The 16,371-nt window shown below is 36.4% G+C and overlaps 1 protein-coding gene and 2 non-coding genes across 3 annotated transcripts; 2 read left to right on the top strand and 1 right to left on the bottom strand.

The window, feature by feature from the left end:
• The first annotated feature begins 3,921 nt into the window (after positions 1 to 3,921).
• Positions 3,922 to 9,061, top strand: Syx17 (syntaxin 17). Its single transcript, XM_022852362.2, has 5 exons — positions 3,922 to 4,386; positions 5,674 to 5,896; positions 6,379 to 6,488; positions 6,892 to 7,110; positions 7,373 to 9,061. The coding sequence occupies exons 1-5, from the start codon at positions 4,240 to 4,242 to the stop codon at positions 7,655 to 7,657; spliced, it is 984 nt and encodes a 327-aa protein (XP_022708097.1). The 5' UTR covers positions 3,922 to 4,239; the 3' UTR covers positions 7,658 to 9,061.
• Positions 9,062 to 14,413: 5,352 nt separating this feature from the next.
• On the top strand, positions 14,414 to 14,485 carry TRNAQ-UUG (transfer RNA glutamine (anticodon UUG)). Its single transcript has one exon. It is a non-coding gene; the product is annotated as a tRNA-Gln (tRNA).
• Positions 14,486 to 15,059: 574 nt separating this feature from the next.
• TRNAP-UGG (transfer RNA proline (anticodon UGG)) lies at positions 15,060 to 15,131 on the bottom strand. Its single transcript has one exon. It is a non-coding gene; the product is annotated as a tRNA-Pro (tRNA).
• Positions 15,132 to 16,371: the final 1,240 nt, after the last annotated feature.

Here is a 16,371-nt window from a genome sequence, read left to right as displayed (position 1 = left end):
CGCAATCTGACGGCATACTATATTCCGGACAGATTTGCGCTATAACACGTGTGTGCGCACGCAGTTGCGACGCGTGCGGGAGGTGAGCGGTCGCGGCTGCTTCATACATTTCCATGACAACAGGAGGTTCAGGACAACAGAAAGCTCGGTTGTGCGGGCTTGTTATGGCGCTGCGAGGGAGATTCATTTAAAATGATCCACAAAGAAATAGAAATTTTTACAAGTATCATCACTGTCAATGTAGCTTTATTTGCGAAAGGCTCAGTAATAACAAACACTATTTTTAAACACCTCATATTGCTGAGTACGAGGTTCTGTAAGAGTAAGGTTTGAAGCTGAAACCGTGAAAAACTATCTGCGGTGCATATAACACATCGTAACCAAGACTATAGAGCCATAATTGTACATCATTTTTGTAAACAAAAATGTTATATATTACTTCAAGCTAGCGATATTAATCGAGTCAAACAATAATTGTGTTATGAGTATGATCTACAATAAAGGAAAATCAACGAGTTTCAGGCAAAATGGTGTACGAGAGGTTACCATGGCACCATGATGAGATGATATGGCATTTTCCTCGGTAGAACACAGATGTTCTGCAGCCCGAATGCTATGAGAAGGACAAACACCCATAATAATCTAGCTACGTTTGATTGTGGAAGTTCTACTATTGACATATTCATCTTAACTTTGATACATTAGTTTCTCCTATTTAGACTGATTTTCGGCTTTAATTCTGCCTTCTAGCTCTGAAAATTTGTATGGATAATGCAGCTTACCGTATGCAGTCATTTTTGATTTGTGGTCTGCAACCGTCGTAGAATCAAGCTAGCTGGATATACGACAGTTTCGGTTTTAACTAAAGAACATCTGGATTTACATGTTTATATATTGTGTTGCAATGAACGAGAAATGAATGTTTTTTATAAATAATAAGATGCGCAGTAGAAACTAAACAAACGAAGAATATATAATCAGCAGCCTGTATTGCATACTCGTGTACCAATATGGAGTGCTATGCAGTGTTCAACAGTACTCTCAATGTGCTTTATCCAACTTAACACAGCATGTTTGCCAATTTCGGTTCCACTGTGGGTTGTCGATCCTACCCACCTTTGTTCCAACCCAAAAATTTCATGGCGAAAGCTTTTTCCAACCAAAACCGTGAACTTGTGTCAGCATAAACCTTCTGCGTCTAAGACACCTCCTTTGAACAACATCTTCAACCTTTTCTCCAGTGCGGTTTTGCGTGGTTACAAATTTTTTTGAAAATTTGTCTGCCATCGTATTACCTCTTTCAACTTTGTCAAGCATTCACTTGTCGCTGCAATTCTCAGTCAGAAATTGGCATAATCGTATTAATTACGGAACATCCCGACACAATTTTGGAAGAAACGTTGCCGAGAAAATTGAAGTAAAGCGCGCTGCAGAACGAAACGTCTTCGACTGGGTCGTAAAACTCAAGGATATAGAACGAACACGGACACGTACAGTCATTACGATGGCTGGAGACATTCAGTCAACTGGGCCAATGTTTCTTTTACTTTCTTAACTATTACAATAGAACATTTCAGGTTAATTAACGATGGCAGCCTGATTCACGCTGCGGTAACCCATATAACTGGACGGCGATTCAAAGCGGAGCAATTTGAGAGTGTACAAAAACAAGTGATAAGGGAATAGAGAATGCAATTGTACATCTCACATTCGATAACATTCTTAAAGCCCAAAGGGTACGTCAATTATCTCATTTATAAAATAGATTGATTGCTATTAGTAAACAAACCGCAGGAGAGCTTCTTGTCAGTTCAGTGGGGCATTTTTTAAACATAATATTATTTCTGATAATAGTACTTGAACTAGCTGACAAAGATATTATGAATTTTTAAAAATTTGTTTTGAAAAAAGTAAGATAATCTGCTGTCTAATGTAGCTTCATTTTAAGATATGTAATTAACACAAGTTGTCTTTATGCTTAATCAAATGCTAACGTAAAATTCAATATCATAAAAATGAAACTGCGAATACGTATAGTACAGCAACTTTGACTACCTTTAGATATCAGCCTTGGCAAAAAATCACGTTATTACGTAGATAAGTTACTTCACTGAAACAGGTATCAGAGGGCTGAATGAGGTCGTATGTCAACAACAAAGTCAAATGCTCATAAATAGTACTAACGCTACAGAAGGTCTTCGGGGACCAGGCAGTGAGGCAACACCAAGCAGGCAAATGGTTAGGCAAAACATGGAAAAACCTTAATAACGACCGTTGCTATAGGTGACCTGAAATCGGGAATATGAATTAAAGCGTGAACAAAGCAAAGTGCTTTTGCAGAACAGGCAGGTCATCCTCAAAAAACTAACAAGGACGTTAAATGTGTTGGAGAATTTTTACTGCTCAGCTGGAAGAGATGAGTTGGCTCATATGGGGATTTCGCCGAAAAAGCTGTATTTGAGCAAATGTACACTCATCAATAATAAAGCCAGTTCTGCTGCGACGAATCAGTACAGGTTACCAGGCACGGTACAGGTTGTATGCACGTTCTTTGGAAACAAAGACACAGTGGTCGTTATATTGCTTCAAAGGCAAAGGGTGGTTGAAAATAGATGTAGCAAAACCCGCTTTTCTCGACTATATAGATGTTTCGGCATAGAGCTTATACTGAGTAGTTTTACTGGCACTAAGATATACTAATGAGCAGTCTTATAGATATTACATATATGTTTTTTAAAGCTTTTGATTATTACAGTTTACATTTGATTAGCGCTACCAGAGCTGAATCTATTTTACGTAAGTAAGTCCTCTGTGAAACTCAACCCGGACAGCTGGGCTTGTTTCCGCCGAAACCACTACCTTTCAGTTCACCATTTCCGTCTGAAGCTTTGTTCCGAATCAGCTCAGAGACTGTAGTACCGGATCATCATGCCGGTATTATCCCGCTTAGGTGTTCCGCCTTACTAGACGAACTGATTTCTTACACAAGGGCATATCCCCGTGCGCATACACTGAACCCAATCGTATCGCGGGGTCTAAGGCGTTCCTCATGCTTTTTAGAAGCATCATTTTCGCAATTGAGCGGTGCAAGGTATAACGCTCTGATCAATAAAGGAACACGACATTTCTACATTTACGAAAGGCTTCTTGTGGCTTGAGTGACCACTGTATATGCCGCTAACGTGCGAAGGACTGTGTCTTCGATTCCCTGCATGTATAGTACAGAATACTGCGTAATACTGCTTGCGAAATTAGATCTATTTTGAAGATTGGAAAGACGGTGGACCATGTGCATCGAGTCCAGCTAGACTTGTTAGATAAGAGAGAAATAGTTTAAATTATAAACAATAAAGTTAGTTGCTAGAAAAAGGTCATTAACGAATCATTGACTGCCAAGAAAGAACGCTTTGAAATACGTATTTAACGTTGTCAGGCAACGAGGGTAAAATACAGGTAGACAAAATCTGGTGAATTTTTTCTAAAATACTTGGAACTATGTTGAATAGATCTACTAATGACACCAACTTGATAACAACTGATCTGACAGAGAATGCTTCAAATACAGACATGTTTATTAGAGGATAATCAAACTACCATGAAGAAGATAAGGCAGCGTTTAAAAATAAGTAAAGCTGAATAAAAGGAATAATCCGGTTCATAGGCCCCCTCGCTTGTTTATGCCATTGAGATTCAATTGTTAGAGAACAGAGAACGAGTCGGATATTTTTTAAGGCATGATCATACAGTGTCATTCGACCTATTATTATATTATAATAAATTTTACTTAACAAATAATCTCACAGAAATGCATTGTCAACTTTTTCTAAGCGTTTTCTATACATGTTAATTCTCACCTGTCAGTGAGCCGCCCGCTATGTGTGTGATATTGAAGCTGTTTACTTCGATGCATCCATCCGACGCTTTGTATATTAGTGATAATGCGCATTTACGTGTTCTATTCATAAACAATTTTTCTAAATCATTGTAACAATTTAATAGACCTTTTATAATAAGAACACGTTGATTCACGACAGATTTATTTTATTTATTAGGTATTTGTGAATGACAGCAAAATGACAGGCGGTGTGTATACTTGAACGTAAAATACGTAGTTACTGTTAATTGCCTGGATAGTGACTTATTTGAATTGGTGATCTGATACAGCAATAGTGCACTAGTTACTGTAGCAGAGCTATTATATCAAATCTGTCGACGTCTCCTGCCGTATCAGCAAATATAATGAACTCTTATGAAGAGCCTGAACGCTGGCAAGCTTCCCGAAAATTGTCATTCAAACAGATCTCTGTCGGTTTAAATCAAATAGTAAACGATGGAGTTCCTAAACATTTGAACGATATGCGGGACGCGCTACGTCAAGCTTCGCAAGTATATATCTTTGCGTGCCTTTCTGAAATCATTATTACATAGTCTCGCTACCGAATCATCCAATCACCTTGACTCGAGCTTTGTTTAATATATATATATAGCTTTCCTGTTAATCATGTAGAATTTTAATATAGAGAACAATATACGAAAATTCAAACACACAATGCTTATGTTGAAATGCACAGTTACTTTTATGCGGATACCTTGCAAGGATATAGGCAAACAAACAAGATCGTTTATAATAACAGCTTTAAGCTATCTGGATTCTTCACTGCCAGCCATCAGTATTTGCGGAGTACCAGAAATACAGTCTAAATTTTTAGTCTAAATTTATTTATAGTGATTTGCCACTTTAACAGAAAACACTTTTACTCTTAAAGTCGAATGCATATATAATATAAATATACCAGCTCATACTCATGGTATTTTCCAAAAAAAATAATGCACTTCGTGCAAAACTTACTTTTCTGAGAATTCTCTTTGCACGGGAATGCATCTTGGAAAAAACTGAAAACATATAACATGATCAAACTCTTGGATTTTCTAAGGATGGAAGTATTTTGTTACTTATATCCAAAATTTACCCACGCAATTAGAAAAATATGATCAAAGATTTAATCTTTTGAAAAAACCTATGATTAAATATTGTTAAATAATTAATACTATTCTAATCAAGTCCAAGTATTAAAAACATGTTGTCGAGATGGGAAATTTCGAACTGAAAACCGATTGACGGCGATACCTATATGCCAATGTTAATCTTTCGCGCATTCTATCTTGCGAGAAGCCAATGAGGGCTAAAATGATGGCCAAAAGAGAACTTGTTTTCCCAGAAACCATTTCAACATGATTGATTCTCCACAACATTATAGAACGCACAGGTTTAGTCGCTTTCGGTATTGTTCACGAAGTATACAAGGACTACTTATAGACAGTTTCCATATATTGATACAAGGACAATATTGGTAAAAAAAATTGCAGAAGGCCGTATTTTACACGGATTTCCGGTAGTGCACACGGCAACTCAATATTGGTTCAGGTTCTATTCATTGATTCCAATAAAAGAAAACAAGTAAAAAAAAATTCTATCTTGACATATATATTTCAGTTTATTTTACACATACATTTTCCGTACTGAAGCTCCAGACCGGCTTATTTTTTGTGCCGTTATCTTAATACCATCGAATCACCGCGTGCATGTCATGGTCAGAAGTAATATGACAATGTTGTGCTATTAACAGTATTATATTTTAACTTATATTCGCTTCTATGTTTCGACAATTGCAGTTAAGCACGGCAACGTCAACTTGGGCAAGTGGCATCATCTGGGATGAGGAAGCTTTGCTATGTCGCTCGCTCGTCCAGCAGTCCTTATCGACTTTAATGCAAGATCTTCGTTCTCTCGAGAAGATGAGAAGTAGCATTACGGACGAGGACATCCAACGACTTGAAGATCTAGCTATACCATGCTGTCGACGGATATGTAGCGCAATAGAAGAAGCCAAAGCGGGTATTATTTTTATATCAATTTTGTTCATCTATATTCGATTTATGCGAGCGTATATTTATTAGTGCGCTGATAGATACGGGTGGTACACTGAACTTCCGTTTTCCAGTCTTCGTATATTTGTGGCCAAGAGTAAGTTAGATATCCATTCATTACTTTTAGCTATCGAGAAAGTATGTGTTAATTGAAGTGCCACCTTTAGGTATAGATAGTTTTAAGTATACAACAAGACGCTCGTAAATATTAAATTATTATTATATTGTTATTATATAACAAACATAATTATATTAAAACAGAAAATAAAGGTCATTATAGTAAATACAAGCAATATCTTTGCGCGTCAATGGAGATCAGAAACAGTTATATGACAACTTTTCCTCTATGGCACTTTCTGTTTCCTAATTCTATGTGATTTCCAATTTTAATCGTCTGACATCTGAAATTGCTAATAAACAGTTTAATTATACGTTTGTTTTCTTCATTAGTAATGGCCGCATTGGAAAAACATCAGACCAATACTACTGTCTGTCAAAGTAATAAAATTTTACCGTCATCTTCCTCTGAATTCGAAGATTTCAATAAACGTGAATACAAGGTAAGAATATATGTTTGCCATTGTTGCGTTAGCTAAAGACAAAATAAGCAAGTGTTCGACATCATTTTGTGTGCGATGTAAAGGACGGTGGGTTATGACATATAAGGAACTTATTTAGTCCGCCAAGTCGTTGTGCGTGTTAATGTGTTTTGTATAGCCGTGTTTTAAAGCAACTTCGCTAATCACACTAAATGCAGCACGAGTCTCATAGGGATATAAATAACCCAGGACAAACTCACACCACATATGGCGTGTCATTTAGCTTATTTGAACGCTACATGGCTGACTAGTTTTTCTGACATTCAGCGCTGGGTAATACGAAATTTTTTAAGAGTACCGAGTTGCTTACATGTGGATCCTATTCAAATAATCTGTTATAAATATCTTCTAACTACAATTTCAGCAAAATCTTAAAGAAGAACAATTGCTTCTCGAAACGGAAATCGATCGCGAGCGCTTGTCTGACGTCCAAGCTATAGAAAAGGATATTAACTATTTGAGGGACATGATCGATTGCATGCAGCAGCAAATTGTTACTGATGAAGAGAAGATAAAACAGATTGATGCTCAAGTCGAGAATGCCACTTTAGAAGTCAGTACTGGCGAAAAAATGCTTCGACAGGTACTACATTAACCTTGTGAAAAGTCAAAGTGATGCCATGATACGTGCACTTTCTGAAGATACCAATAATTCGAAAACGTTCGTATACTCCAAATACGACCCTGCTGGATCGTGTTACTCGAATTATACTCAAGCCATGGTTACTGCCTTCATAACATACGAATATTTTAGTTTCGGTTGAATAAAAGCTAACCAGGGTAGGCGGCACAAGCATTTCCTGCGGAGCTCCTATTAATTATCACTTCTTACTTTGGTATTATAGGCACGACATTTTAAGACGGCAGCTTTGCCTGCAACGTGTGCGGTGGCCGGCTTAATTGCGGGAGGACCGATTGGAGCGGTAGCTGGCGTACGAATCGGCATTGCCGTTTCGTTGATAGGAACGGCCGTTGGCTATATAAGCGGCAAGTTTTTGCACAACACCAACAAGTTTGCTTTTCCGATGTTCAAATCCAAAGCAGCTGTTCTGCCTACTGAACAAGAATTTACGCCAAAGCCTGTTTTAGAAACAGCAGCACACCTGACGTCCAACAAAAAAGGAGCTTAAACGGTATTGTAAAAGTAGGCTTTGAAACAGCACTTTATCGGGTACAGAGCGGAGGTAGGCCACAATTAAGTTGTCATCAATTATGTATTTGTAGTCGTGTAGTCAAATTTCCAGAAGGAGAAGATGTACAGGACTGCTTAGACCAAATAGACCGTGCTTGTTAAATTCAAGAGAAATTTAAAACTGCGTCTGAATGAGAACGACTGTTTTCAACTGTTGTAAAATAGAAAAGATACAGGAGCCTCTTTTAAAAATATATTGAAGACCAATACTGTACTAGCCTTTATTTGCTTCGTTTTTAGTTAATTGGTAGTGCATTTGGGGTGTGTGTAACCTCTCGAGTTTAACGAGAAGACACTGCTGATTTCTCACACTCATAATTGATTTAAAGAAAGTAGACCACAAAGGAAAATTAGGATACTCTGCTGAAGAGTCTAATTGCCTAAATGCTTATCTGAGTCTACCAATAATCGAACAGTTTTATCTGTCTAAGTACTTTGTGAAGTTTTCTTCGTTTGTCATTATAAGTGCGTTTCTTATTAAAGACCTATATAAATCCCCGAGCTGCAACCATATCCACGCACACGCAAGACCAGTAGGCACGAGTAAAAATGCATATTGCAACAAAGTGTAGAAAAAACTTTGAATTTTATGTAAGAAGCGAATTAGGGTTGCGAGCGAATTACATTACGTTTTATGCGAGGAATTTGTCCAAATTTCAGGTTTTTTTTATAAATTGTTATGGTGGCATAGCGCTTAAAGAGTTCTAGCATACTTTACAAATGGAGGTTCACTTAGAATAGCCAACGTACAGTAGTAACCTATCGCCACAACCTATGACCCAGGAAAACACGAAAGTATTCGATCAATGACAATTTTTCGATAGCATTCGAGCAACGAATATGTATGTTGTATAAGTCAAACTATCCATCTTATTCAGACATTTTTGAGCGGGATACTAGAATCATTATTATCTAGAACCTTATATTCATTGTTGTGCTGAGAAGATACTCCTTGTTGCTGTACAATGACTATTTGTAAACCTATGCGCATTGCACATGTGTATGTTTAGAGACATTATGTAAGAATAAAAAATGGAAATTGTTGAAACACAATGGAAATTTCATGTTCAATATTACTGTATCTTTGTACGAAATGTAAGTACATAATTAGTCGCACGCGCAAAAAATCGAAATCCGATCGAAGTTTCACTCTAACATTAACTCACATTTATCGATTTTGTTTCATTTTTCTGAATTAAGTGAAAATTCCGAAATCTATTATTTGTTGTGTTGTCCATCGGCACCAGCGGCATATATTGCTTAAATAATTAAGTATGTCATAACGTTTCGCAAAACTCAGATAATAAATGAGTTCGACAAGTAATAACATTCATAAAAACGATCAGACTGTATTTTTTAAAAAGCAAACATACACCTTTTAATCATGTTGCTCTTTGAAAATTAAAAATAATGGGTTTCCTAATATTATAGTACGATACTGAGAACTTTTTTAAAAGCCTAAAACCGTACTTCAGGCTTTTATAACATTTAGTATATATATAAAAGTGTCCCAAAAATGCATACACTACTTAACGAGCCATAACATCCCGATTCTCCTTTTTTTAGGTCTAATTAATTGGAAATTATGAGTGAAACAAGACTTACTTTCAAACAAAAAAATATGTTTCGAAATGGTGTCGTGTGAATATTAGCAGAAGTACAAGGACAGTGATAGAATCTTTCAGGCAAATCCACCCTGACTTACAATCAGTCGAGTTAAAGATAAGCTTAAAACGAATGGATTTATTTATAGACAACGTTCCAAAAGATCAAAAACATCAATAATTTTACCGATCTTACCAAAGCTTATCGATTAAGAAAGAGTATTGAAAGAAGGGAGTTATAACGAAGCATCCTAAAACCTGTAGCATAAGTTGGTATTACATTTTAAGTATCCATTACATTTTAAGACGTTTTAAATGGAAAAGTTAAACTCTAACAATAGTACCTAGCATACGATAAAGATGATCCAGACCGAAGAAAACAATTTTGCGCACGATGCTTAAAGAAATATAATAAAGACACGCAGTGTTTGAAGAAAATGTTTAGAACTATAAAACCGTATTAAATGATACAATTAGTCGCCATAATTGCACTTCCTGGAACTGCAAATTAATATATTACGCGTAGGCATAATTAAAATTTACCATGAGCTACAGTATGGTGTTAAATTTTCAGCACTGGATTTTCTGGACCATTATTTTTTAAGAGTTAGTGACTGGTGTTTAGCATTTGTTTTATCACGCATTCAGAAAATGGTGATTTCCTTTTAATACAAAGGTTCTATAGTTTAAATATTATGTTAATAAATATTATATTAAATATATGATCATGCCTGATCATAACGTTATGTTTGGCACGTTCTATATACATCAAACCATTTCTGGGCATTCAAAAAACTCATTTCGCGTCTGTAAATCTAGCACGATATATGCGCATTATTCCAATGGAGTGAAGATTTAACTGTGCAGCACATTTGTATTTTCCTAAATATATTCCTGAAACACCATGTGACAAGCATACTATGTTATATCCTGTTATTAGTCGACTAAATAATTTGAATTATTACAACTGTTATAGCAATCGCGTTTTAGACATGTACCAGCGCTTTAACATTACAGTATAATATTATACGACATATAGGAGTGTCATTAGGGTACCTTTTTTCACAGTTGAGTCCGCCTTTTACTACAACCATCTATGTATTTCTTGCTATATTCGAACAGATATGAAATAAATACCTCTTAATTGTCAAAAAACTTAAACTATCCAAAAACTTTTGCTCCGCCTTGTATATGGACACATAAATTCAATACCCGCAGGGGTTAGCGGTGATCTTCATCATACGACGCGCACAAAAGAAAGAATCACAAATCCTTGATGACGTATTTTTAGGCTGTAAACATACTCATATTACTTGCACTTATGCCGATATACGCGGTATTCTTGCTTTGATCTGGTCATCACAAGCTAAACGTTAAGAGAAAACATTCTATATAAAAATGTTTTTTTAAAACGTCTTGTAAGCCAACACCGCTTTACTGAACACATTACAGCTTAAACGTATTCTTGAAATGAGTTGCACATTTTATATTTTAGAACTTATAAATATTTTAATTTGTTGTGGATTCCTCATTGAAGTTGTCGAAACTACAATAAACGCCTAAGGTATTAAATTTTACTAACAAATTCTGTCTTCTCAGTGGAGTCTTTGACCCCGTAAAGCGATCTAAGAAATCGCATCATCGTACCTCCTTAAGAAGGAAGTGGTGTTTGATGGTTGCCGAGTGCTTAAGAAAAAAACTGTGCACATGCTTTTTTGCCATTCATGTTTTTAATCAAATACGCAACAGTGAATCGTTTTGTTTTTCCTATAAAATTTTGCCCCATTTCGTCGTTTAATTTTAATCACTAAAATATAAATACATGTAAAATTTTTTCTGCGCTCACAGTCTGTGGCTGTGCCAAAGTACAGGACTAAACATGATTTGACAAATGGGGGAATCGAGAGCATTTTTTGTAATCACTGTTGTGCTAGCCTTTGCTAGTATCAGAGTCCGTTAAATTTGAAGGTATAGATTTTATTAATAAGCTTAAAAAATGGATGCGCGTATAGAGATATCTACAGTAGAAAATACTTTTGGACCCAGTATGATATGCAAAAGTTGTGACACAATGTTAAAAATGCGATCTTCTCTTTGGTAATCTAGGCTGAAAGGGATATCTGTCTCCCAGCATGGCACTAAAAATCTCGAGTTGAAAACTGGGTATATGACTCATCCTCCTAGTATTTTTTTGAAGGCTAAAAATTTTTATCTAGGTACATACTCGCGTGGCTCGTTGGTCTAGAGGAATGATTCTCGCTTCGGGTGCGACAGGCCTTGGGTTGAAATTTCGAACGAGCCCGGTTAGTTTTTCTCATGTCATCAGACTGTTCAAGTAAATATCCACATACGTTTCGAAGCTATTGAAATTTGTTTATAATATGAAAATTGCGCAATACATTGTCGGTGGGATTGCAAACAAAAAATTACTTGTCTGCAGAAACTTGATGAGCATTGAAAATGAATGAGCAAAGTAAAATATACATTGCAAGTCCGTGGTCTGTTTGCAAAAAAAAAATGCATTCAATGCAGCCAGACTTACTGTCATTTAAGCTGGCTGTGATTTAACTTGAATTTGGGAAAATAAGAAAGCTCTGTGCTGTTCAAATCAGACATTAAAAAAGCGTTGAAGATGACAAAGTAATCTTAAAACGCGAGTCTTCCATACAGAATTTTACATACCTGTTTTAATAGCGTATAGTTTCTAATTAAGAATTTAATACATATATTCGCGTATTAATTAAGACGTATTAATTCGTCGTATTAATCGTATGTATTAATTGAAATAAAATGTGATTGTTCTTAGTGACATTTTCGGGTAAGCCTTTGAAAGTTTTAGCGGTGGTGATTCTGTAGGTTAGGTGCGAGATGTCGTTATTAAATTCTCAAGTTTAGCCCATTAACAGCTGCATTCCGTCGTCGTAACTAACCGAGCTCTGACATGTTCTTCTTAAGTCAGTCAATAATAGTCAATTAACAAGAACAACTGCCATAGGTGAATGTTGTTGAACAGCGAGTTTGGTTTTACGAGCAATTTCGTGGACAAGGGGAAAGGAAAGGCGACCCATCCGGTGATCACAATACCAGACAGAGCCATTTGAGTGGAGACGCCCATAATCGAGGGGGGGAGAGAGTGGTCATGGACTCTTCTGCTCAACCTCAGCGGTTCTTCAGATCATATTCAAGCAGGGAATCCGCGGGCCGGATAAGGACTGCAGCATTATCACCGCCTGAGGACCTAACAACCACCGAGATATCAACAACGAATCGTGGATACGTGAGTACATCAAGCACCCACCCACTAATAAAGTGGGACGAAGATGCGCGCTGATGTGCCAGTATTACCACAGCCTGATTCAGAAGAGAGTACTGACTTTATGATTTCGTCACCAGCCGCCTACCAATCGCTAGAGCAGCGCTCTACCGAGCCTCCTCGATATGAGTCGAGGTGCTACGGGAGCGCGTGGAGCAATCTATTTGTCGGGATGAGTTTCGCGAAGCAGATCTGCAACCGGCGGGCCACAGTCGCGGGGAGGCAGCCCCTCTACCACCATGGCAGCTTACCAGAATCCCGCGAGCCAGAGCCCGCAGAACGCCAGGGCATAACCACGACGATGAGGGCGCCTTCCTAAACCGGAACATGCAGCAGCGTCGGCGATCAATACCACACTACACTCATCGCACCGCGTCTCCGTTTACCGCACGCGCTTGTCTTATATATATAGGGACCCTAGTGTACGCGCCTCCCTGTTCGGCACCACAAACACTATAAATGCATCCACAAAATTGTCTGAAAAAATGCAACGTTTAATGAGTTATACAATTGTAGATATTGGTCTATTGATCAACTAGATAATATCATATGAACCGCCAGCATAAATTTAAGGTCAGTAGAATCAGAAACATACTGTAATTTAGGGGAGAGGACATGGCGGAAAAATTTAAATTTTGATTATTGTATTGAATATATAATAAGTGAATATATATATATGTGTATATATCGTTATAATAATACATTCCATAACAGTATGAAATTTATGTACATTACAGTAGTACGTAGATAGATTGCGCTGCCTGAAAACACTTGAATATTTATTTAGTGACAACCTGATAGAAAGGGCATGGTAAGACTATTCATCTATTGTGTTTACTTGGGCCCTAAAGTCAATAATGTTTGCATTTACTACTCTGATCAATATAATAATAATAAGATATTCAACTTTTTGCAAATTTCTTGCTACATGTACGAGCTAGCTTCTCTTAATGGCCAGATGTGCCGCTAAGGTTTTCGCAAAAACACACGTAAAATCCTAATGTGCTTCTGAATTGCACGCACTAGGCTTACAAGGAGGTGGTGACCACCAATATACGCAAAGATAGAACAGAAGCTTAATGGGTCAGCTATTGAACCTTTAGACAGTCTTTTTTCGTCCATTTAGATGCTTGTCCTACTTAAATGCTTGATAAGTTTATATAGCTTGTATATGAAGTTTAATGATATTGAAGCATATTACATAAACATTGAATGATTGTTCCCAAACTTCTGGATATTATTTCTTATCATAAAAAAACAGAAAGCAAACATATATAAAATTATGAAAATGTAAGTAATTCAAAAAGCGATACGAATTTTACTTATTCCTAAATCTACCAATATAATTTCAATATCCTGTTTCCTTAGGAGTGTAGACAGCCATTTTTCGAAGAAACACATTGTATCTTAAAAATAAACATTTTAAAGTTACACTACTTACATACCTTGTTTTTTACTACACATTTGTATTTGATTTTTAAGGTTACGTGGAGAGGTGTAGTTCTTATTAATTTTTATTGGCAATGAGGCATTTAGTTACAAGAATATGTGGTAGATGAATAGTTGCATCCTACTGTATTTTTGGACCGTCATTTCAGAACTTTCATTTCTGATCGAACATTTGGAGAGTCAGCGATGCTTTTTCTGGGTTGTTCATCTACCAGTTACAAGTCAGAGTTTGTACAAACTCGAATACACAATTATATTTTATCTATTAAGTTTTACGGGACCAGTAGGTCAACTGCTGGTTCAAAAAGGAGGATCGGCCACACGCCGCGGTTCCATGGTGTAATGGTTAGCACTCTGGACTTTGAATCCAGTGATCCGAGTTCAAATCTCGGTGGAACCTCACTTTTACTTAATTATTTTTACCTTAGCGTGTTGCTTTTAAAAAATATACCGAGAAATAATATTGACATTCAAACATACCGATAAGCGATTGAATATATATCGCTCATCTATTGCGCAATACCAGAGCTGCTTTTTAGGTTACGCTTTTAGGAAATCCATGTGAATCTAGATAAATAAAGAATATTCACCCTTATACATGCTCGTGCTTATCACTCTTCCTGTGATTAAAAATATTTCCGTATTATTAAATACAAAAATGCCCAAAAAAGCTATAGTTTTTAATTAATTTCTTATCCTTACAGTGCCAGAGGATGGAAAAGATAAGTTTAAATGTAATGATCGAATTGAATTTGCCACTAGTCTGATTGCTGCGAGAATAGTAGCCAAACAGTGATTCACTACGCGTGCGCAAAAACCTACGTCTTTAACAAAGCCCAACACAGTTGTTTATGTCCCAGTTACCCAGAATCCTGTCTAAACTAAAAGTAAACTGGCGTATGGCGAAACATAGATGCCCTTAAAATAAAGAGACACGAAAGGAAAACGAGGAAACAAAATGTGATGGAAAATATGGGCTCGTCCGGGATTTGAACCCGGGACCTCTCGCACCCAAAGCGAGAATCATACCCCTAGACCAACGAGCCACACGATGCATATCCTTGTCAAAAAAATGAAAGTTGTTCACTTGAACTTTATAACGTTAAACCATCTTCACCGATTGCTAACAGATGGCATCCGTACTTGCCTTTTCACTGTAAAAAAAAATAGTAGTTAAAAGAATTAACAAAAAATAGATGTGGTAACAACATTTCAAGGTCACACATATCGTCATGTTGATCAAAAGGGAGCAAATGTGTATCAAAAATTAAACACTGGAGTTCAAAGAATTTTAACTGAATAAATCGTTGACTTTTATCTTGGCAGGCTTCTGTATCTACACCATAAAGATTTAATACAGAGATAAAGAACGAAAAGTGTATATATAGTAAACAAGACGATTGATTAAACATATAGAAAGAGCAACAAAAAAGATTACATTAGAGACCAAGGTCCAGCATTGGTAAGTTCTATTATTGTACTAGCCTAGCTGAATTCATCAACTTCGTGTTTTTAGCAAAATATTAATAAATACTCTTACTATTTTTACCCACATATTATTAAAGTATCAAAGAGAATCTTGTTGCCAAATAGCGGACAAGACACGGAATCTCCAAAGTATGCATCCAAGCGGTGCACCAACAACTTAATCATAATTTTTATCAACTTTATCATAAAGAGAGTAATAGACGATGCCCTGCACCGATGCAATAGTACTTTAATAAAACTACAAACTAAATTAATAGTTAAACATTAGCCACTCGGCTGCAAGGTAACCATCTAAGTTTTTCTACTTTTTTTTTACTACAAGGTTGCAGCAAACACATATGTGCAAAGTCAATACCTATTGCGTAACAAATACCTAATAGATATATGGAATGTAGGTGTTAACCAATATTTTTTTACGATCACTTTTTACGGAGTAGAAATAAAGGGAGTCGAGGGTTCGGAATTAATTTTATCGGTGGCTTTTTTGGGTATTTAGGGGAAAACTTTTTAATCGAATTATTTGCGTTATTCATTATTTTAATATTCACTCACATAAAAAGTAATTAATAGACATGTAAAAAGGAACTCCAAAATATTTTTCATGATTAGTTGCTTCAAGATTGTTTTTTAGATTTACGATAAACACGATGTCCAAAAAAATGCCAATGTCTTTTCCAAAAAAGAGATCTGAGTCCTACAGAGTAAGTGTGTTGCTCGCTTGAGAAATTAGTAAAACAGGAAAAGTTTCTGTAGAATAACGATAAATATCTTTAAATGTAAATACGTATTAATTAGTTG

Source organism: Varroa jacobsoni, unplaced genomic scaffold (assembly GCF_002532875.2).
Source record: "Varroa jacobsoni isolate VJ856 unplaced genomic scaffold, vjacob_1.0 contig00726, whole genome shotgun sequence".
Classification (NCBI taxonomy): Eukaryota; Metazoa; Arthropoda; class Arachnida; order Mesostigmata; family Varroidae; genus Varroa; species Varroa jacobsoni.
The sequence above is the reverse complement of the archived record's forward strand: the minus strand, read 5'-3'. Positions and strand labels throughout refer to the sequence as shown.